Below are 22,140 nucleotides of genomic sequence, written 5' to 3' on the forward strand. Positions count from 1 at the left end.
CCAGATACCATGAAGTGACTGTAATTGTTCTTTCACATTTGCAATGACTTTTTGATTCATCAGGAAGCAGAAGCCATAGTAACAGACTTGGCCCAGGGTCATCGCTTTGTGTTTCTCCTTTCTCCATGACAGCACTTTTCCCCTGTTAGAAAAATTCTGGCAGACTAATTTAAAGATATCTACTTAGGTTGGATTATTTGCCTACTGGACCTAATTCCTGCACTTCAGTCAGTATTCATGTCTGTGGAAGTAGTAGCAGCTACTAATTTTATTTGGTTGAACTGTTACAGTATTGATTTATTTTATTTATTTAATTAATTCATTTAATCAGGATGCAATTTATCTTAATTTTGATTTTGGTTGTAGAGGTTGGCGATTTGAAGGAGCTGCAGACACTAGACATTTCTACCAATCGTTTGCTAACTTTACCCGAGAGGCTTCACCTGTGCCTTTCTCTGCAGTACCTCACTGTGGACCGAAATCGTCTGTGGTGTGTGCCGCGCCACCTCTGCCAGCTGCCCAGCCTCAATGAGCTCTCCATGGCTGGAAACCGTCTTGCATTTTTGCCACTTGGTAAGTAATCCTATTTGTATGGCAATGTAAAACATCTAAAGAATAAGATGGAAAGCCTTTGTTTCCTTGACTGGGAAGGATTAGTCTGTTTCCTTTATTGTGTTTATGTTGAAGATGCTTCTCTAAATTCATTTTTGCAGTGAACAAAGCATTATTCCCAGTTAACAAATAAAGTTTATTTCTGTTATGGATATCATAGTTTAAAAAAACTGTGTGAAAAATTTATTTAGAAAAAAATATGAAACATGAGATGATTTATTCAGAGAAAGGAATTAAAATGTATGTATATATAATATGCAAATACATATTATATATGTATATTTTATATATATAAAACTATAAAATTGGCAAGTGGTATTGAGGAAGATGAAGAATAGCTACTGTGCAAATATATCTGCTTAGACGTTAGCTTCCATGTAGAAAAAATGTCATTGAGTATCCTAATGATTAGTATTGCCAGACAACCAGACCAGACAATTTTAAAGACTTTTGAACTGCCTGCTGAGCTAGAAATGTCACCCTGGCTAATAAATAACATAGTGTGCACTATAGATTTCTGTAGTAGCCCATTTCAGTATAAGATGTGTTAAAGAACATAGGCCTTTAATAAAATAATGCATTAATATTCACTAAAAACTGGATTATTTTGTTAACTTGTAAGAAACAGAACTGCCATTTAAAAAAATTAAAATTTGAAGCCCCACAGAACCCTAAACTGTCAGAATAAGCATCATATGATATTATTCATAAAAGCATTTTTAAAATGAATAATTTATCTTGAGAGCAATGAAGTGAATAATTTACTAGTCTACCAAAGTACAGTGTACAATTATTTTCAATAAAAAATATCTTTAAGAAAACTTAAATCCTGACAGAATTGAAAATTATGGGAGATGTGCACATCAGTTTGAGTAATAATAAATAATTATCCAATTTAAGAAGATTACTTTTCTATACATATAATTAAATTCTTTTTTAAAATTAAGAAGCTAAAGTAAAAACCATTTCAGAAGCAAGCTACATTCCTAAGAAATCAGAGCTTTCTTTCAAGTGAGCAAATTATTGAATATAAATTGATATTAGAAAATAAATATACCCCTGCTGCATAAACCACAGTTTGTAGAACAATTATAGTGGACAAGCACCAAGTTACAAATCTAAAGATACAAGTTCTAGACTTTCTCCATCACTTCATAGAGCATTACTTGGAGGAGGTCACCAAACCTCTCTCAGCTTCATTTTCCTTATCTGGAACCAGAAATGATAACATTTATCCTACTTAGTTTAGAGTTATGTTGAAGGTACATCAGTTCAGTTCAGTTCAGGCACTCAGTCGTGTCCGACTTTTTGCGACCCCATGAATTGCAGGACACCCGGCCTCCCTGTCCATAACCATCTCCCAGAGTTCACTCAGACTCACATCCATAGAGTCTGTGATGCCATCCAGCCATCTCATCCTCTGTCATCCCCTTCTCCTCCTGCCCCCAATTCCTCCCAGCATCAGAGTCTTTTCCAATGAGTCAACTCTTCACATAAGGTGGCCAAAGTACTGGAGCTTCAGCTTTAGCACCATTCCTTCCAAAGAAATCCCAGGGTTGATCTTCAGAATGGACTGGTTGGATCTCCTTGCAGTCCAAGGGACTCTTCAAGAGTCTTCTCCAACACCACAGTTCAAAAGCATCAATTCTTCGGCGTTCAGCCTTATCACAGTCCAACTCTCACATCCATACATGACCACAGGAAAAACCATAGCCTTGACTAGATGGACCTTAGTCGGCAAAGTAATGTCTCTGCTTTTGAATATGCTATCTAGGTTGGTCATAACTTTTCTTCCAAGGAGCAAGCGTCTTTTAATTTCATGGCTGCAGTCACCATCTGCAGTGAGTGTGGAGCCCCAAAAAATCAAGTCTGACACTGTTTCCACTGTTTCCCCATCTATTTCCCATGAAGTGATGGGACCAGATGCCATGATTTCGTTTTCTGAATGTTGAGCTTTAAGCCAACTTTTTCACTCTCCTCTTTCACTTTCATCAAGAGGCTTTTTAGCTCCTCTTCACTTTCTGCCATAAGGGTGGTGTCATCTGCATATCTGAGGTTATTGATATTTCTCCCGGCAATCTTGATTCCAGCTTGCGTTTCTTCCAGTCCAGCGTTTCTCGTGATGTACTCTGCATAGAAGTTAAATAAGCAGGGTGACAAAATACAGCCTTGACGTACTCCTTTTCCTATTTGGAACCAGTCTGTTGTTCCATGTCCAGTTCTAACTGTTGCTTCCTAACCTGCATACAGATTTCTCAAGAGGCAGGTTAGGTGGTCTGGTATTCACATCTCTTTCAGAATTTTCCACAGTTTATTGTGATCCACACAGTCAAAGGCTTTGGCATAGTCAATAAAGCAGAAATAGATGTTTTTCTGGAACTCTCTTGCTTTTTCCATGATCCAGCGGCTGTTGGCAATTTGATCTCTGGTTCCTCTGCCTTTTCTAAAAACAGCTTGAACATCTGGAAGTTCACGGTTCACGTATTGCTGAAGTCTGGCTTGGAGAATTTTGAGCATTACTTTACTAGCATGTGAGATGAGTGCAATTGTGTGGTAGTTTGAGCATTCTTTGACATTGCCTTTCTTTGGAATTGGAATGAAAACTGACCTTTTCCAGTCCTATGACCACTGCTGAGTTTTCCAAACTTGCTGGCATATTGAGTGCAGCACTTTCACAACATCATCTTTGAAGATTTGAAACAGCTCAACTGGAATTCCATCACCTCCACTAGCTTTGTTTGTAGTGATGCTTTCTAAGGCCCACTTGACTTCACATTCCAAGATATCTGGCTCTAGATTAGTGATCACATCATCATGATTATCTGGGTCGTGAAGATCCTTTTTGTACAGTTCTTCCGTGTATTCTTGCCACCTCTTCTTAATATCTTCTGCTTCTGTTAGGTCCAGACCATTTCTGTCCTTTATCGAGCCATCTTTGCATGAAATGTTCCCTTGGTATCTCTGATTTTCTTTAAGAGATCTCTAGTCTTTCCCATTCTGTTGTTTTCCTCCATTTCTTTGCATTGATTGCTGAAGAAGGCTTTCTTATCTCTTCTTGCTATTCTTTAGAACTCTGCATTCAGATGCTTATATCATTCCTTTCTCCTTTGCTTTTTGCCTTTCTTCTTTTCACAGCTATTTGTAAGGCCTTCCCAGACAGCCATTTTGCTTTTTTGCATTTCTTTTCCATGGGGATGTTCTTGATCCCTGTCTCCTGTACAATGTCAACAAACCTCCGTCCATAGTTCATCAGGCACTCCATCTATCAGATCTGGGCCCTGAAATCTATTTCTCACTTCCACTGTATAATCATAAGGGATTTGATTGTTGAAGGTACATAAGATAGCTGTTTTTTATCTCCTCCAGCCGTGACTCCTCATCCCCCTAGTCAGTTCCGCTCATTCCTACCTGTTGTTTCACCAGGGAGACAGGGCAGCATGTGCTGGGATGACAGGGGTGTTGGAGAAGAGAGGGAACCCGTCCCTGCAGATGGCTGACCACTGTTAACATTTGAGGTGCCAAGGGGTGCGGTGACAGCAGCAGCTGACCTAAGTGGCCGTGGCTGGTGCAAGATGATAGAAACGGCTGTGGGTGGAGGATAGAGTCCACTGCACTTCGGCTGCCTTCTGCTTTGACACCTCCCTTATGCCCTAAGGCATCTTCTCTATACGCTGTGTTGGTGCTGTTGTGGCTACGGATGTGGGCATCTCTTCTTCAGCACTCAGTGTTCAGTGGTGAGGAGAGCCCTACCGGTTAGTTTCTATCTCCAGGCTTCTTGTCGCCCCCAAAGCCTTGCTGAACTTGTTAATATGTTATCAAAGAGAGGCAAGAAGGTCTGCACTGGGTTCTGAGCAGGGTCCCTCCCAACATCCAGGCTCTCCATAACTCTCAATCCTGGGACCATGGACGGCCAAAGATGCGGAAGCAGCTTCCACACTCCCCAGGGCGCCGTCCGAGCTCGTGAGGCTCTCAGCCGTGGCTGGACACAGGCCTGTGGGCAGGCTTTCCTCCCTGCTAGAAAGTCATGCAGGCAAGAGGATCTGGTGAAGACCGTCCAGTGAGCAGGAAGCAGGCTGCCTGGAGCAGTGCTCTGCCCTGGTCTCAGACCGGGTTCTTTGAGAACAGCATGAGTAAAGGGCCAGATAACTGAGACAAGCCCTGGGGGCCTTTCTCCACTGTTGGGCTGGATGAAGTGAAGAAGTGGATGAGACAACCGGAGAGCTACAGGGTGAGGTTGCCCAGAGGGCTTCAGGAGAGCAGAGACCACGTACTCTGAGAAGATGAAGTCGAAGCTGACAGAAGTATCAGCAATCTTCTCAGTCTGATTATGGTTTTGATTTTTTGTTTTCAACACCATGGACGGTAGATTTGGAAAGGGAATTTAATTAAGTCTTTAGGAAGAAAACAAGTTCATAGCTGTCCTTCCTTCCATGGACTTTGTGTGCGTGAAACCTTTCCTTCAACTCCTCTCTAATACAGCAAAACTGTCTAATGCTAAGAGCTATACAGGACAGAGTAAAACGAGCAGGCAGCTGCTCGCACCAGCTTTCCTCAGAGAACTGAATTGTTGAAATCAGCATATAGGGACGCCTTTGTAATGTAGTTAAGTCAGATACAGTGTGACTACACATACACACAACTCAAGGTTTCAAATAGAAGGCTCCTATGTTTAACCATGATTCTAATGTAGGAGCTAAGTGCTCATGAAATATCTTTAATATCTTTGATATCTCTGCCTGTGATCAGAGAAATGCTACTTACTGAATTCAGTTTCTTGCCACAGAACTTTGGACAAAGCAGTTTTTAGGACAAGGCAGTTTTTTAATGGGGCTTTTACGTCAGATTATAGCCTCTTCATAAAGCAGTTACACAAGCTATAGTACAGATGACTTAACTCACTTAAAATACTATCTAAATCATTAACACCCATGGAGTGTGTTCTTTTTAAGATGAAAAGTTGTATCAAGAAACAAGGATGTTCCTGTTATAGCTATACCATGACAGCTGAGTGACAGACTAGTCTACACACAGAAGCCCTGTTCCCACTGCTGACTGTCAGTGAGGAGGAAAGGAAATTAATTGCATGAGCCTTGTGCTATGAGATTTAATAGAAGTCTTGTTGGTTCAGTATAGCTCTGTGGACCAAATAGCTCATAAAGATGTGACTCTCCTCTGGGCTTCTGAAAGTATAGGAAAATACAAAGAAAAGGATTTTTTCCCCTAAGATGGTTTTGTTTTTTTTTTTTAACTAGGTTTACTGATTGCTCTTGCATAACTAATAAACCATTATTCAGTAATGTCTACGACTTATTTAATGTTGAATAATAGATACAAGTTCCGTGAGGTTGCCCGTGTACAAATTGACTGTGGAAGAGCATTTTAGTTTGCCCCCAGGAAGTGCTGTGTCAGCTAAACTCAATGTCAGGAACTTCTGTAGTTTAAGATAACAAAAGTTGCACCCACAATGGCAGGTGGAATTTCTGAGTATTAATTTAGAAAACAGTGAATGAATTCTTAACCAAAAACATTTGGCAAGTGACGTTGAGATAAACAGAGTATCCTGGTGTGTGGACTCCCATGTCGTAAGCCCAAAAATTAGTGAGAAAATAGCTTCCTACTATTGGGAAATTATTTATGTTTCTAAATCAGTCCAAGAGTTGTTGTTCCTTGGATATTCTAGTAGTAAAGTATTTATTTTCTCAGGAAAAGTTATTCTGTGTGCCAAGGACTTGGACTGTGAGTAAAATGATACCTTCTTATTACTGTGGGCTACATCCTGTAACTTTTATAGGGATATAAAACTGTACTTTTTATCACATAACAGAAGATTACTCTAGTTTCTGTGGTAGCTGTAGTAATTTTTCCTTTGTAGGAATAGGATGCCTTGTGTAGGGTGAAAAAAAATTTATGCCAAGTATCGGTGCAATATTAGAAAGTAGCTTGTAGACATTTTCAAAGCCCATGCTGAAATCTTTTTGTTGTTTTTGCAAATGGTATATAAATGACGCAATTTTCTAACTACACTTATTTTCACTGTTGCTTCTCATTCCTGCTTTCTCTGTATCTGCTTAGAAGGTCAGGAAAAGAATTGCTGTTTACTGTTTTTTAAGAAAATATTTAAATCCACAAAGTGAAGCTATTCAAACTTAAACTCCAGTATGGACACCAGATGGAAACCAGTTAATAATTCCTTAATCTCAGACTTAGAGATGAATGTAAACTGTACTTTACTGAACCGTGGAATGTATTTGATCTGCAACTTGAAGAAGTTCTGCATTGAGGTCATTGTTTAATGGGAATAATCTGCAAAGTTTGCAGCCTTAAATATGTTTCAGCACTAAAATGTTTTCTTCTGGTTCAGACCAGAAGCCCAGAGGTTGGAATCAGTCTTATGTTTGAGTAGAAGGTATCTTCTGCTTTTCAAGGAGGGACCTAAAATCATGTTCTGTAGGGATTGTTGGGCAGGTCTCCAATCAAAGACATAATGAAAAAGGAGAAAAGAAAGGCTTGAAAACAAGTTTCAAAAACTAGTAGTGGGACGAAATGAGAGAGACGTATTCTATTAACTAAAGTTTATATAGACCCTATTTCGGGAGCAAAGTTTTAACTCTGGAATGTGTATTTTTTCAAGAAAGAGGGTGTTCAATTCTTTTGAGCTCCTTTCTTTGCAAGTATTTATTTTTAAAAAATTTGCATCCTGGTGTGACTTACTCATTTGACTTTTTCCACTATCTTAATGAATCTCCTCTGCTTTGTTTTTTCATAATTTCAGACCTTTACTCTTACCTTAAGGTTTTCTTAGAGTGTAAACAGGATTATTTAATATGATTGAGTTGATAGGATTATTTAATATAGCTTCTCTAGTGTGGACCGACATTGACTTTTCCTGTGCTAATGTATGAAGAGGAAAGTTCACCTAGAGTAGGTGAGCTTTAAAGGGACAAGTGTGTATTTTTCTCAAAGTTTTTGGAATAGGGTTTGGGGTGAAGTGAAGTCGCTCAGTCGTGTCCAACTCTTTGCGACCCCATGGACTGTAGCCTACCAGGCTCCTCTGTCCATGGGATTTTCCAGGCAATAGTACTGGAGTGGATTGCCATTTCCTTCTCCAGGAGATCTTCCCAACCCAGGAATCGAACCTGGGTCTCCCGCACTGTAGACAGATGCTTTACCGTCTGAGCCACCAGGGGTAGGCAATGATTAATATGAAAAAACTGAAACTGTTTTCCTCAACTATCAGTTAGGAAAAAGAATTACTATTCATTCTTAAAAAGATACAGATGTGGAACCAAAATAAGTAGCGTGAGGGCTAGATTCATGAACAGAATCTCTGCCAGCAAAGTTTTTGTTAATTTGTTTTTTTAAATAGTGACAAGAATATGCAGTACAAGCAGAGTCTGGAAGATGTCAGTTGACAAAAGTCAGTCATAGTTTTCAATCAAGTTCTTAAATTTAGGGAAAAAGAGAATAGCTGAGCAAGAGCTGAAGATCAGATGCAGAGCGAAGACGTTTTGCTCTCAGTGCTGGCTCCCCTGGCTGGAAGAAGTGCTCCTATATATTTCCCAAGCCTGTGCCGGACAGTCAGCCTCAAGACTCCTTCTCTAGGATCTTCTCCGAAGGAATTCTTGGTATTTCTTGAAGTTGCTGTCCTAAATCTGTAAGTCAGAACCACCCCACCACTTATCTGATCTTTTAACAAAAGTGGAGGGATATTTTGTTCATCATTTAGCTCCTTGTCAGTGTCTCCTGGTATCACATCTGGATGTTTGGGCATGCCTGTCCTCAGGTGCCCACTGCACCCATGCCATCTGCTAGGTAGTGTTACTTCCTGTGTTATGTAGGGGGCCCCTGCTTGTACGGAAATGATCTGTTAAGGGAGGCGGCTTAAGTAATATCATGGTGAAGGAGACAGGCATGCTTTTATTCATTTATCTCTGCTGCGCTGCACGGCATGTGGGATCTTACGTTCCTCGACCAGGGATTGAATCCGCAACCCATGAAGTGGAAGTGCAGAGTTTTAATCTCTGGACCTCCAGGGAGGTCCCAGGCATCCTTTTAAATTCCAGCTCTACCATTTAATAGTTGTATGGTCTTGAGCTTAGAAACTCTATTTAGCTTGTCTAAGTCTCAGTAATGGGGTATGTTGGTACCTACTTTGTAGGACTATTGTGAGAATTAAGTAAGATATATTTAAAACACTTGTATCACTCATAAATACTACATAAGCACCCAGTCAGCATAAACTACATTTACTGTTTGACTAGACGGTAAGAAAGGGTCGTGGTAAGAAAGGGTTGGTGCAGCATGTGTCTTCACTTTTGTACTCTAAGCATCTAGCACAGAGTCATGCCCATTGCTTGTAATAATTTCTCTATTACTTGACTGTGCAGTGCAAATAGAGATGCTGATGCTTGAATATTGAAACCAACTGCAGAGAAAGCCTTCAGTTATTCAGATTCATTGAAATTAATTTATTTTAACATTGATGATCTTGTGTAAAGTATTAAATCATAATTAAATCATAATTCACTGTGAAATATTGTTTAGTAAAAGTTGAATAGACCAGAAAGAATATGATTATGTAAAAGATTAAATGGTTGTGTGTGTATGTCTATTTAGAGAAACTAGCACTTTAAATAATTAATGATTCTGAAAAAGTAATCAAAAAGTTCTGTGTCGAATGCATCATATAAGGACTTAGTTTTAAAGATGATTTGGGAATACACTGTAAATTATTCTGAATTCATTGTGAAGAAACCCAGATTTTATAGTAAATAAAAATGTGATTGTGACTAATAATCTGATGTATTGAACCATGATAATCGGAATAACATTGATAGAACATTCCAAACAGCCTACTTCAGTCTGTTGCTTTCATGTTCTGGTTTCCATTGCCCCCTAATTTTGTTGACTAGAATACATCATTCTCCTTCTGATGAAGTGAATGAGCTGCAAGCTGGTCATTGTGCAGTAAACAGAGCCTGTTTGGTCTGGCGCGTGCTGTCATCCTGTGCCTGCTTCTGCAGTGTGGTTAAAAGAGCAGCAGCCTCAACACACAGGAGCTTTTTGTTCCTTCTTCAGCCATGTGGACTGCATATGTCAGGGCCTTGAAGTCAAAACAGAGAGGGAAAGAGAACTGGAGTTTATGCAGGACTGCTAGCTTTTGCTAATTTTTAAGTAACAATACTTTGATCTCTGAGTCTGAAAGAAAAAAAGGGAAGCATTTTAGACACAGAACAGCACTTTAAAAAGCCACATGAAAAACTTCTTTGTTGCTTTAACATCTATGCAGATGGACAACTTCTTTGATTTATAAAATTCATGTACAGAGCAGTTTTTGCACAGGAACTTAAAAGTATTACTGCAATATCCAATATTATTTATTGAAAACTCTTGGTCCATTGAAATTAATGGAAGAAACAAACAGCTTATTAGGTAGTAAATTAATGATCTCTTCCAAAGTTAATTATTGGGTGAAGATTTTCTGTTATAAGAATAGAAGAAATAGCTCAAAGCTTTTTCTTGCACAAAATACTTAACATTTCAACAGCATCATGATTAAAAATGTCATTCCATTGTGCTTGGGGTTTTGCCAGCTGACGGGTTTGGCGAGAGCACACTCTCAAGAGGCTGTCACAGCCCTGCCTGTATAGCCTGTGACCTTGCTGATTGTTTAGGTGTCTTTGCCTCGCCAGCAGGCTGTGCTGTGTCAGCTTAAAGCGAGGATTGCCTGGTTCTCTTTAGACTCCTACACTCTGTTTTGTGATCTTCACTTTATATTCAGGAAAGAGGTAAAAGACTAAGATGTTGAGTACCAGCTGTTATTCAAGGGACTAGATTGTTGACCCTTCATAACAAACTCATGTCATAGGTATTATTATCTTCATTTCACACAGGAGGTAACTGGCTTGGAGTGTTTGATTGAAAAAGCCAGGTTTCAGAGTCCAAAGCCCACGACATCTTGTAATTTCAGTACTGCTTTTTCTTACTCTATTTGACATTGTGTTGTTTGCACAGTTTGAATGTCTGTATTAAATACTTATGTCTGTGTGACATTATACTGGTTAAAGTATAATATATATTAAGTATAATGTATAAAGTATAATGTATATAAAGTATAGTTTGAACACAGTTGATTCATGTTTTCTTTTGCCTTCAGTAGAAAACAATTCATCCTATTATGGGCATATATAAAAAATTATATTCCATATACAAATTGGTCTGGAGGTATAAACAGAAATCTTTGGAATATTGAAAACCTGAGATGAGGTCTAAACCAAACAGTATTTTAAAATCATCAACTCTTCATTTTTTTCCCCTATAAAACTAGGATAGGAAAGAAAACTAAACTATAGAAAAACTAGCCAGTGCCAGCTTGTCTTTAACTTTGTATTGTGATCGTTACATGTAGCCCCATTCAATTTGTTTCCTGTGTCATGTCCCACTTTGTGTCCTTGGCTTAGGAAGATGAATCACCGTCTCTAGAGGCAGTTGCCTCCGACTCTGTTCTGTGCAGTTAAAGTATAGAAAAGAGTGCCTTTTGCTTCATGCCGAAGAGAATTTTCTCTTAATTGGCCTTGTACTGTAGGACATATTTCCAAATGTGTCACTAGTAATGAGAATAATAATAACTGCCATATACTGGAGAAGGATGTATGCCAAGAATTCTGCTTGTTAATTTATAAACTTTGTTAGTAGTTTTCACTAAAAGTAAGGGACAGCATTATTTTGCTCTTTATACAGATGAGGAAACTGAAGATACACATTTAGTAAATTGAAGAACTAGGATTCAAATCCAAGTTCTCTGACTCCAAAATTGTATTCCTGCTCCAGTAATTATTAGTAGTATTCTACGCTCCTTACTGTTCCATAAACTCAAATAAAAAATCTTTACCTAACCTATGGGCTCTGACAAGCATATTTCAGATCTGAACTCATTTGTATTTTATCAGTGTAGTTTCAGTTTTTTAAAAATTTCAAACTTTTCCGTATGCCTTTAAAGTCTGCAGATTTCTATATGTGATGAAAGGGTTTGTATACATACCAGAGAAGTAGTGAAAAAATACAGAAAAGGAATTTTTAGTTAAATTTTGAGGACTTTTTCATGGCAAGTAGATTCTGGTATTCTATGTATATTTTTCCCATCTGTGTTTTATAAATTTGTAGCCTTTTTTACTAGTAGATATGTTTATACATGTTTACCAAAGTAGCAGTACATATTATTGTGGCAATTATTTAAAAATTCTTATGCTTAAACAACATACTGTATAGTCATTTAAATTTCACAGATTACTTTCACCTTCAATTTTAACAACTTGATAAAGTTGAGGGATTGGGCACTGTTATGCAATTTTAACATATGTGCATGTCTGTAAAGCTTTTGATTTCTCCTTCAAATCTGAATTAAAGTCTTACTGAGTATTCTTGGTTATAGTTCTTCCTTTTATCAATTTAAATATTTTGTTCCATTCCCTTCTGACTTGTAGAGTTTCTGGTGAGAAGTCAGCTGATAACCTTATGGGAGTTCCCTTTTATGTTTCTTTTCATTTTTACCTCATTGCTTTTAATATGTTATCTTCATCTTTAATTATTGTCAGTTTGATTACTATGTGTCTTGGAGTGTTCCTCCTTGGGTTTATCCTGCCTAGGACTTTCTGTGCTTCCTAGACTTGGTTGACTTTTTCCTTTCCTGTGTTAAGGAAGTTTTCAGCTATTATCTCTTCAGATATTTTCTCAGGTCTTTTTTCTCTCTCTTCTCCTTCTGGGACCCCTATGATGCAAATGTTAGTGTGTTTAATGTCATCCCAGAGATCTCTTAGGCTGTCTTCATTTTTTTTTTCATTCTTTATTTTAATATTCTGTTTAGTGGCAGTGATTTCCACCATCCTGTCTTCAGGTCACTTATCTGTTCTTCTGCCTCAGTTATTGTGCTTTTGATTCCTTCTTGTGTATTATTCATTTCTGCTTGTTTGTTCTTTAATTCTTCTAGGTCTTTCTTGAACATTTCTTGCATCTTCTCCATTCTTTTTCTGAGATCAAGAATTTACTATCATTATTCTGAATTCTTTTTTCAGAAGGCAGCCTCTCTCCACTCCATTTAGTTGTTTTTCTGGGGTTTTATCTTGTCCCTTCATCTAGGACATAATCCTCTGCCTTTTCATTTTGATTAACTTTCTATTGATGTGGTTTTCATTCTGGTGGACTGGGGGTTGTAACTATTGCTTCTTACGTCTGCTGACTGTTGGATGAGGGTAACAGGCTTGGGTAAGCCTCCTGAGGGGAGGGACTGGTAATGGGAAAAACTGAGTCTTGCTCTGGTGGGCAGTGCTACCACAAAGCCAGCTTTACAACAAATGCTAAAGAAACTTCCTAAGGCAAGAAACAAAAGAGAAGGAAAAGACCTACAAAAAAATAAGAAACAGTTAAGAAAAGTAATAGGATCATTATTGTTGTTTGATCACTGGGTCCTGTCTCACTCTTGTAACCCCACAGACTGTAGCCTGCCAGGCTCCTCTGTGGGATTTCCCAGGCAGGAATACTAGAGGCTTACCATATGTTAATAATTACCTTAATGTAAATGGATTAAATGCACCAACCAAAAGACATAGACTGGCTGGGTAGATGAAAACATGTGCATGTATGCACTTCCATTTACCACATCCCTCTACTTAACCCCCTTGCTGCTGCTGCTGCTAAGTCACTTCAGTTGTGTTCGACTCTGTGTGACCCCATAGATGGCAGCCCACCAGGCTCCCGTCCCTGGGATTCTCCAGGCAAGAACACTGGAGTGGGTTGCCATTGCCTTCTCCAGTGCATGAAAGTGAAAAGTGAAAGTGAAGTAGCTCAGTCATGTCCAACTCCCCACGACGCCATGGACTGCAGCCCACCAGGAGCCTCTGTCCATGGGATTCTCCAGGCAAGAGTACTGGAGTGGGCCGCCATTGCCCTCTCCTAACCCCCTTCAGTTCAGTTCAGTTCAGTTCAGTCAGTCAGTCAGTCGTGTCCACTCTTTGCGACCCCATGAATCACAGCACGCCAGGCCTCCCTGTGCATTACCAACTCCCGGAGTTCACTCAGACTCACATCCATCAAGTCAGTGCTGCCATCCAGCCATCTCATCCTCTGTTGTCCCCTTCTCCTCTTGCCCCTAATCCCTTCCAGCATCAGAGTCTTTTCCAATGAGTCAACTCTTCTCATGAGGTGGCCAAAGTACTGGAGCTTCAGCTTTAGCACCATTCCTTCCAAAGAAATCCCAGGGTTATCTCCTTCAGAATGGACTGGTTGGATCTCCTTGCAGTCCAAGGGACTCTCAAGAGTTCTCCAACACCACAGTTCAAATGCATCAATTCTTCGGCACTCAGCCTTCTTCACAGTCCAACTCTCACATCCATACATCACCACTGGAAAAACCATAGCCTTGAGATGGACCTTAGTTGGCAAAGTAATGTCTCTGCTTTTGAATATACTATCTAGGTTGGTCATAACTTTTCTTCCAAGGAGTAAGCGTCTTTTAATTTCATGGCTGCAGTCACCATCTGCAGTGAGTTTGGAGCCCAGAAAAATCAAGTCTGACACTGTTTCCACTATTTCCCCATCTATTTCCCATGAAGTGATGGGACCAGATGTCATGATCTTCGTTTTCTGAATGTTGAGCTTTAAGCCAACTTTTTCACTCTCCTCTTTCACTTTCATCAAGAGGCTTTTTAGTTCCTCTTCACTTTCTGCCACAAGGGTGGTGTCATCTGCATATCTGAGGTTATTGATCTTTCTCCCGGCAGTCTTGATTCCAGCTTGTGTTTCTTCCAGTCCAGCGTTTCTCATGATGTACTTTGCATATAAGTTAAATAAGCAGGATGACAAAATACAGCCTTGACGTACTCCTTTTCCTATTTGGAACCAGTCTGTTGTTCCATGTCCAGTTCTGTTGCTTCCTGACCTGCATACAGATTTCTCAAGAGGCAAGTCAGGTGGTCTGGTATTCCCATCTCTTTCAGAATTTTCCACAGTTTGTTGTGATCCACATAGTCACAGGCTTTGGCATAGTCAATAAAGCAGAAATAGATGTTTTTATTGAACTCTCTTGCTTTTTCCACAGTCCAGTGGATGTTGGCAATTTGATCTCTGGTTCCTCATCAGGAAGTTCATGGTTCATGTATTGCTGAAGACAGGCTTGGAGAATTTTGAGCATTACTTTACTAGCATGTGAGATGAGTGCAATTGTGCGGTCGTTTGAGCATTCTTTGACATTGCCTTTCTTTGGAATTGGAATGAAAACTGACCTTTTCCAGTCCTGTGGCCACTGCTGAGTTTTCCAAATTTGCTGGCATATTGAGTGCAGCACTTTCACAGCATCATCTTTCAGGATTTGAAACAGCTCAACTGGAATTCCATCACCTCCACTAGCTTTGTTCATAGTGATGCTTCCTAAGGCCCACTTGACGTCACATTCCAGGACGTCTGGCTCTAGATGAGTGATCACACTATCGTGATTATCTGGGTCGTGAAGTTCTTTTTTGTACAGTTCTTCCATGTATTCTTGCCAGCTCTTCTTAATATCTTCTGCTTTTGTTTGGCCCATACCATTTCTGTCCTTTATCAAGCCCATCTTTGCATGAAACATTCCCTTGGTATCTCTAATTTTCTTAAGAGATCTCTAGTCTTTCCCATTCTGTTGTTTTCCTCTATTTCTTTGCATTGATCTCTGAAGAAGGCTTTCTTATCTCTTCTTGCTATTCTTTGGAACTCTGCATTCAGATGCTTATATCTTTCCTTTTCTCCTTTGTTTTTCACCTATTTTCTTTTCACAGCTATTTGTAAGGCCTCCTCAGACAGCCATTTTGCTTTTTTGCATTTCTTTTCCATGGGGATGGTCTTGATCCCTGTCTCCTGTACAATGTCACAAACCTCATTCCATAGTTCATCAGGCACTCTATCTATCAGATCTAGACCCTTAAATCTATTTCTCACTTCCACTGTATAATCATAAGGGATTTGATTTTGGTCATACCTGAATGGTCTAGTGGTTTTCCCTACTTTCTTCAGTTTAAGTCTGAATTTGGTAATAAGGAGTTCATGATCTGAGCCACAGTCAGCTCCTGGTCTTGTTTTTGTTGAATGTATAGAGCCTCTCTGTCTTTGGCTGCAAAGAATAGAATCAGTCTGATTTTGGTGTTGACCATCTGGTGATGTCCATGTGTAGAGTCTTCTCTTGTGTGGTTGGAAGAGGGTGTTTGCTATGACCAGTGCATTTTCTTGGCAAAACTCTATTAGCCTTTGCCCTGCTTCATTCCACATTCCAAGGCCAAATTTGCCTGTTACTCCAGGTGTTTCTTGACTTCCTACTTTTGCATTCCAGTCCCCTATAATGAAAAGGACATCTTTTATGGGTGTTAGTTCTAAAAGGTCTTGTAGCTCTTCATAGAACCATTCAAGTTCAGCTTCTTCAGCATTACTGGTTGGGGCATAGACTTGGATTACCGTGATATTGAATGGTTTGCCTTGGAAACAAACAGAGATTTTCTGTCGTTTTTAAGACTGCATCCAAGTACTGCATTTCAGACTCTTTTGTTCACCACGATGGCTACTCCATTTCTTCTGAGGGATTCCTGCCCGCAGTAGTAGATATAATGGTCATCTGAGTTAAATTCACCCATTCCAGTCCATTTTAGTTCGCTGATTCCTAGAATGTTGACGTTCACTCTTGCCATCTCTTGTTTGACCACTTCCAATCTGCCTTGATTCATGGACCTGACATTCCAGGTTCCTATGCAATATTGCTCTTTACAGCATTGGACCTTGATTCTATCACCAGTCACATCCACAGCTGGGTATTGTTTTTGCTTTGGCTCCATCCCTTCATTCTTTCTGGAGTTATTTCTCCACTGATCTCCAGTAGCATATTGGGCACCTAGTGACCTGGGGAGTTCCTCTTTCAGTATCCTATCGTTTTGCCTTTTCATACTGTGCATGGGGTTCTCAAGGCAAGAATACTGAAGTGGTTTGCCATTCCCTTCTCCAGTGGACCACATTCTGTCAGCCCTCTCCACCATGACCCACCCGTCTTGGGTGGCCCCACAGGGCATGGCTTAGTTTCATTGAGTTTGATAAGGCTGTGGTCCTAGTGTGATTAGATTGACTAGTTTTCTGTGAGTATGGTTTTAGTGTGTCTGCCCTCTGATGCCCTCTTGCAACACCTACCATCTTACTTGGGTTTCTCTTACCTTGGGCATGGGGTATCTCTTCACGGCTGCTCCAGCAAAGCACAGCCACTGTTCCTTACCTCGGATGAGGGGTATCTCCTCACCGCCGCCCTTCCTGACCTTCAACGTGGGATAGCTCCTCTAGGCCCTCCTGTGCCCGCGCAGCCACCGCTCCTTGGACGTGGTGTAGCTCCTCCCGTCCACCACCCCTGGCCTCGGGTGGGGGGTGGCTCCTCTCGGCCGTTCCTGCGCCATCACAGCCTGGGACTCTCGGCCGCTGCCCCTGTCCTTGGAGGTGGGGTAACTCCTCTTGGCCGCCGCCCTTTGGACATGGGGTCCTCCTGGCTTCTGCCCCTGCCTCGGACGTGGGTAGCTCCTCTCGGCTGCAGCCACCTGCGCTTCGTGCGCCGGTCGGTCGCAGCCGCCTGCGCTTAGTGCACTGGTCGGTCGACCTGGGAAGGGCACAAAATGCAGGCCCAACTGGGTCTGGGCCTCTGAGGACTACCCGAGTGCCTGAACCTAAGTGGCTTAGACCTTGGAGGTGCATGCAGCCCACGGTCGGCCTCGGACGGTTCCCGGCAGAGCAACCTAGAACCTGAGCTGTGTGTGCCGCGAGCGGGGGCAGGCCCAGAGTGGCTTAATTGTATGTAATTATTTAATATTTTTTGGTTTATCATGTTTCCATTATGGCTTGCAGTTGTGATTATCTTTTACTTTCTTCTTTGACTATTGATTGTGAAAACTGATTAATGTCTTTTACTGTTGTGATTATGTAATTTATTATTTATATATTTAATTATGTAATTTATTTATTATTTAATACCATTGTATTATGATCAGTCAACAGATAATAATAGAATTCTATATCACTAAAACTACCATTTAATAGAAAAACCTGATATCACTTTTTAAAATCCAGATGCACATCAGAATTATCTTGGAACTTTTTTGAAAACTATTGAGTGCCCAGGTAGTATTTTTTTCTCCAAAGCTCCAGATGTGATTCTAAGAGCAGTGACGTTTAAAAACAACTGGACTGTATGATGATCTTTTGCTTTCATCTAGTTTGTTTTACTTTTTCTATTTCATATTCAGTGCTCTCATTTCATTTAGTTATTATTTTCCAGTTTCTCTCTTTTTTGTTGTTCTTGTTCAAGACTTTATCTTATAGGAGAAAAGATTTCATGTGTGGTATGTGTGTGTGTGTAGTATGTACAATATATTTTAGGGAGCGAGTCTTTGTTTAGCTAAAATATTTGACATTTTTAGCTCCACTTGTTTGACTAAGTTTGAATGTAATGCTTTAGTTCAGTTCAGTTCAGTTGCTCAGTCATGTCTGACTCTGCAACCCCATGAACTGCAGCACACCAGGCCTCCATGTCCATCTCCAACACCTAGAGTTCACTCAAACTCATGTCCATTGAGTTGGTGATGCCATCCAACCATCTCATCCTCTGTCATCCCCTTCTCCTCCCACCTTCAACCTTTCGCAGCATGAGAATCTTTTCAAATGAGTCAGCTCTTCACATCAGGTGGCCAAAGTATTAGAGTTTCAGCCTCAACATCAGTCCTTCCAATGAACACTCAGGACTGATCTCCTTTAGGATGGACTGGTTGGATCTCCTTGCAGTCCAAGGGACTCTTGAGAGTCTTCTCCAACACCACAGTTCAAATGCATCAATTCTTCGGCGCTCAGCTTTCTTCACAGTCCAACTCTCACATCCATACATCACCACTGGAAAAACCATAGCCTTGAGATGGACCTTAGTTGGCAAAGTAATGTCTCTGCTTTTGAATATACTATCTAGGTTGGTCATAACTTTTCTTCCAAGGAGTAAGCATCTTTTAATTTCATGGCTGCAGTCACCATCTGCAGTGAGTTTGGAGCCCAGAAAAATCAAGTCTGACACTGTTTCCACTATTTCCCCATCTATTTCCCATGAAGTGATGGGACCAGATGTCATGATCTTCGTTTTCTGAATGTTGAGCTTTAAGCCAACTTTTTCACTCTCCTCTTTCACTTTCATCAAGAGGCTCTTTAGTTCTTCTTCACTTTCTGCCACAAGGGTGGTGTCATCTGCATATCTGAGGTTATTGATATTTCTCCCGGCAATCTTGATTCCAGCTTGTGCTTCCTCCAGCCCAGCGTTTCTCATGATGTACTCTGTATAGAAGTTAAATAAGCAGGGTGACAAAATACAGCCTTGACGTACTCCTTTTCCTATTTGGAACCAGTCTGTTGTTCTATGTCCAGTTCTAACTATTGCTTCCTGACCTGCATACAGGTTTCTCAAGAGGCAGGTCAGGTGGTCTGGTATTCCCATCTCTTTCAGAATTTTCCACAGTTTATTGTGATCCACACAGTCAAAAGCTTTGGCATAGTCGGTAAAGCAGAAATAGATGTTTTTCTGGAACTCTCTTGCTTTTTCCATGATCCAGTGGATGTTGGCAATTTGATCTCTGGTTCCTCTGCCTTTTCTAAAACCAGTTTGAACATCTGGAAGTTCACAGTTCATGTATTGTTGAAGCCTGGCTTGGAGAATTTTGAGCATTACTTTACTAGCATGTGAGATGAGTGCAATTGTATGTTAGTTCTAATTTATAGTCAATCAAAACTTTGATGTAATTCCATTTATTCTGGCATCTAGTCTACTAGACTTTTTATTGCTAAAGTCTGGAAAGCCTATTATTTTAGTGATTAAAAAAAATTGAATGAGGCTTGAAACTTCTGTTCCAATTCTGAGAAATGCTATGTTGTTAAAAAGAAAAAAAAATGCAAGAAAGTAACGTGTGATACAGTATTATTAACCAAAGTACAGAGTTTGATCAAATTTCACGGAATTTTATGCTAGTTTCCATTATTTGTTCTCATACCTTATTCAAGATTTCACATTGTATTTAGTTGCACTGAACAGCTTCAGCTGTATGCAACAAATTCTGGTTAATTCTTTTTGTTTTTACTCTGTTACAAATATTTTCTAATTTTCCTTGTTATGACTTCTCAGATACAGCCATCGTTTAAAAGTGGATGTTTAATATCCAAATCCATGAGGTTTGTAAGTTATCCTTGATATTAATTTCTCATTTAAATGCTTTCTTGTCTGCAATCACCCTCTGTGTTTTTTCAGTCTTTTAACTTTATTGAGGCTTTCAATGGCTAAGTCAAAGGTCTCTTGGTAAATGTCACATTGCACTAGAAAGTATATGGGTTATTTTCAAATATGTTTTGGTATTGATTTCTAACATAATTCCTCAGTGATAAGAGAACAAATTCTGTACGATTTCAATACCTTTAGACCATGAAATTTTTACACCTTATGTAATCCCTGAATATGTTCCACTGTCCTCTGGTTTATAGTCTATGGAAATTTGAATAGAATTTTTTTCCTGCTATTGTGTGGAAATTACATAAATCTTAATTATGTTGAATTGGTTCACTGCGCTTTTCAGGTCTACTTTATCCTTCTACTTTTCTGTCTATTCATTCTATTGATTTTTGAGTTTGATACTGAAACTGTAACTAAGTATCCTAATTTATCTACTTAAAAATTATTGTAATATATAGTGAACTATATGTAACTTTGTTCTGTATTTTCAAAATCTCCTGTAAACTTATGACTCTTTTGTAATCTAGAAAAGAAAAAGAAAAAAATACATGTTCAAACTAAGGCTCTGCTAATAAGTGAAAGAATAGACACATAAGATGTTGACAATTCACACAATAAAAATGCAAAAATGACCCTCGTATTGAAAAATGTTCACATCAGTAATGAGAGAAATACAAATTGAGAATGACAAAATGTTTTAAATAAGACAACATGTTTTAGAAGTTGATGAGACTGTGGGAAAGCCAATGCTTTCATACATGATAAAGAGAATGCAAACTGGTGTAATTCCTCTGGAGGGAAATACCAAGGACTCTATACACGTATTTACGTTTTGGCCCAGCAGGTCCATTGCTTAGAATGTATACTGAAGGTACACTTGCAACAATGGAGTTGAATATGTATGCATGGGTTGGTATATATACATATGCTTTGTAAATCTGCCTACTTATGGATCCTAGAAGCAGTGGCACTCTTATAGTAAGGGGCACATCTAGCACTCAGATGTTGGTTTTTAGATGCCATACCCCAGAATTTAAATAAATTTAATTTAATTCAATTCCTTTAATTAAAGGAATTAAAGCTCCTTGGAGAAGTAATTGATTTCAGGACTAGTGCAGGGAAAGTACAATTTGAACTTGGAATATGTTTTGCTCCTGGAAAGTATGATGATACTCATAAAAGGATGATAACTTGTTTAAGGAATGAAAAGACCAATTTTAAGTGTTCCTAGTTGCCAAAACTGGAACATTTTACCCAACACAGTAAACAACAATGGTAGTGGGTTTTTAGTCCTTAAAATAAAATAAATGTCCTTGAATCCATACCAATATAAACATCAAATAAATGGGGGAGGAGGGATCATTCTTCCTTACATAAGAATTTCAATTAATAAATGTAGACAGAAAGATGGTAATTGAAAATCACCACTAAGTAAATACTATGTTATAATTGTTACAAACAAGATCCATTGATGAATGGTAAAATTAATGGGCAAAGTTTGGAGAAGGAACAGGATATTTAGTTTAGAGTTGTAGTAATCTGAAGACTTGACCTGGAGTTTCTGGAGGTGCTTCCAAGACTGTTTACTCACATGGATATTGGCTGGAGGTCTCATTCCTCTCCAATAAAGCTGCTTTAGGGCCTTCGTGAAAAAGGAGTTGTCTTCCTGAAGAAGTGATCCAAGAGAAACAGTAAAGATAGAGCCACAATGCCTTTTGTGACTTACTCTGAAATCACAAAATCACACAGCAGAAATCTATTCTGTTTGCTCAGTTCAGTTCAGTTCAGTCGCTCAGTTGTGTCTGACTCTTTGCGACCCCATGGACTGCAGCACACCAGGACTCCCTGTCCATCACCAAATCCCGGAGTTTACTCAAGCTCATGTCCATTGAGTCAGCAATGCCATCCAACCATCTCATCCTCTGTCATCCCCTTCTCCTCCCACCTACAGACTTTCCCAGCATCGGGTTCTTTTCAAATGAGTCAGTTATTCGCATCAGGTGACCAAAATATTGGAGTTTCAGCTTCAGCACCAGTCTTTCCAAAGAATATTCATGACTGATTTCCTTTAGAATGGACTGGTTGGATCTCCTTGAGTCCAAGGGACTCTTGAGTCTCCTCCAGCACCACAGTTCAAAAGCATCAATTCTTCGTTGCTCAACTTTCTTTATAGTCCAACTCTCGCATCCATACATGACTACTGGAAAAACGATAGCTTTGACTAG

General features: G+C 39.6%; 1 protein-coding gene across 1 annotated transcript in view; it reads left to right on the forward strand.

Moving 5' to 3' along the window:
• The first annotated feature begins 332 nt into the window (after nt 1-332).
• Nucleotides 333-22,140, forward strand: part of LRRC28 (leucine rich repeat containing 28) — an 89,472-nt gene continuing 67,664 nt past the window's right edge. The window contains exon 1 of the mRNA XM_040257135.1: nt 333-573. Coding sequence (XP_040113069.1) covers nt 333-573 — 241 coding nt within the window. The remainder of the gene's footprint in view (nt 574-22,140) is intronic.

This window comes from Oryx dammah, unplaced genomic scaffold, assembly GCF_014754425.2.
Source record: "Oryx dammah isolate SB20612 unplaced genomic scaffold, SCBI_Odam_1.1 HiC_scaffold_16, whole genome shotgun sequence".
Classification (NCBI taxonomy): Eukaryota; Metazoa; Chordata; class Mammalia; order Artiodactyla; family Bovidae; genus Oryx; species Oryx dammah.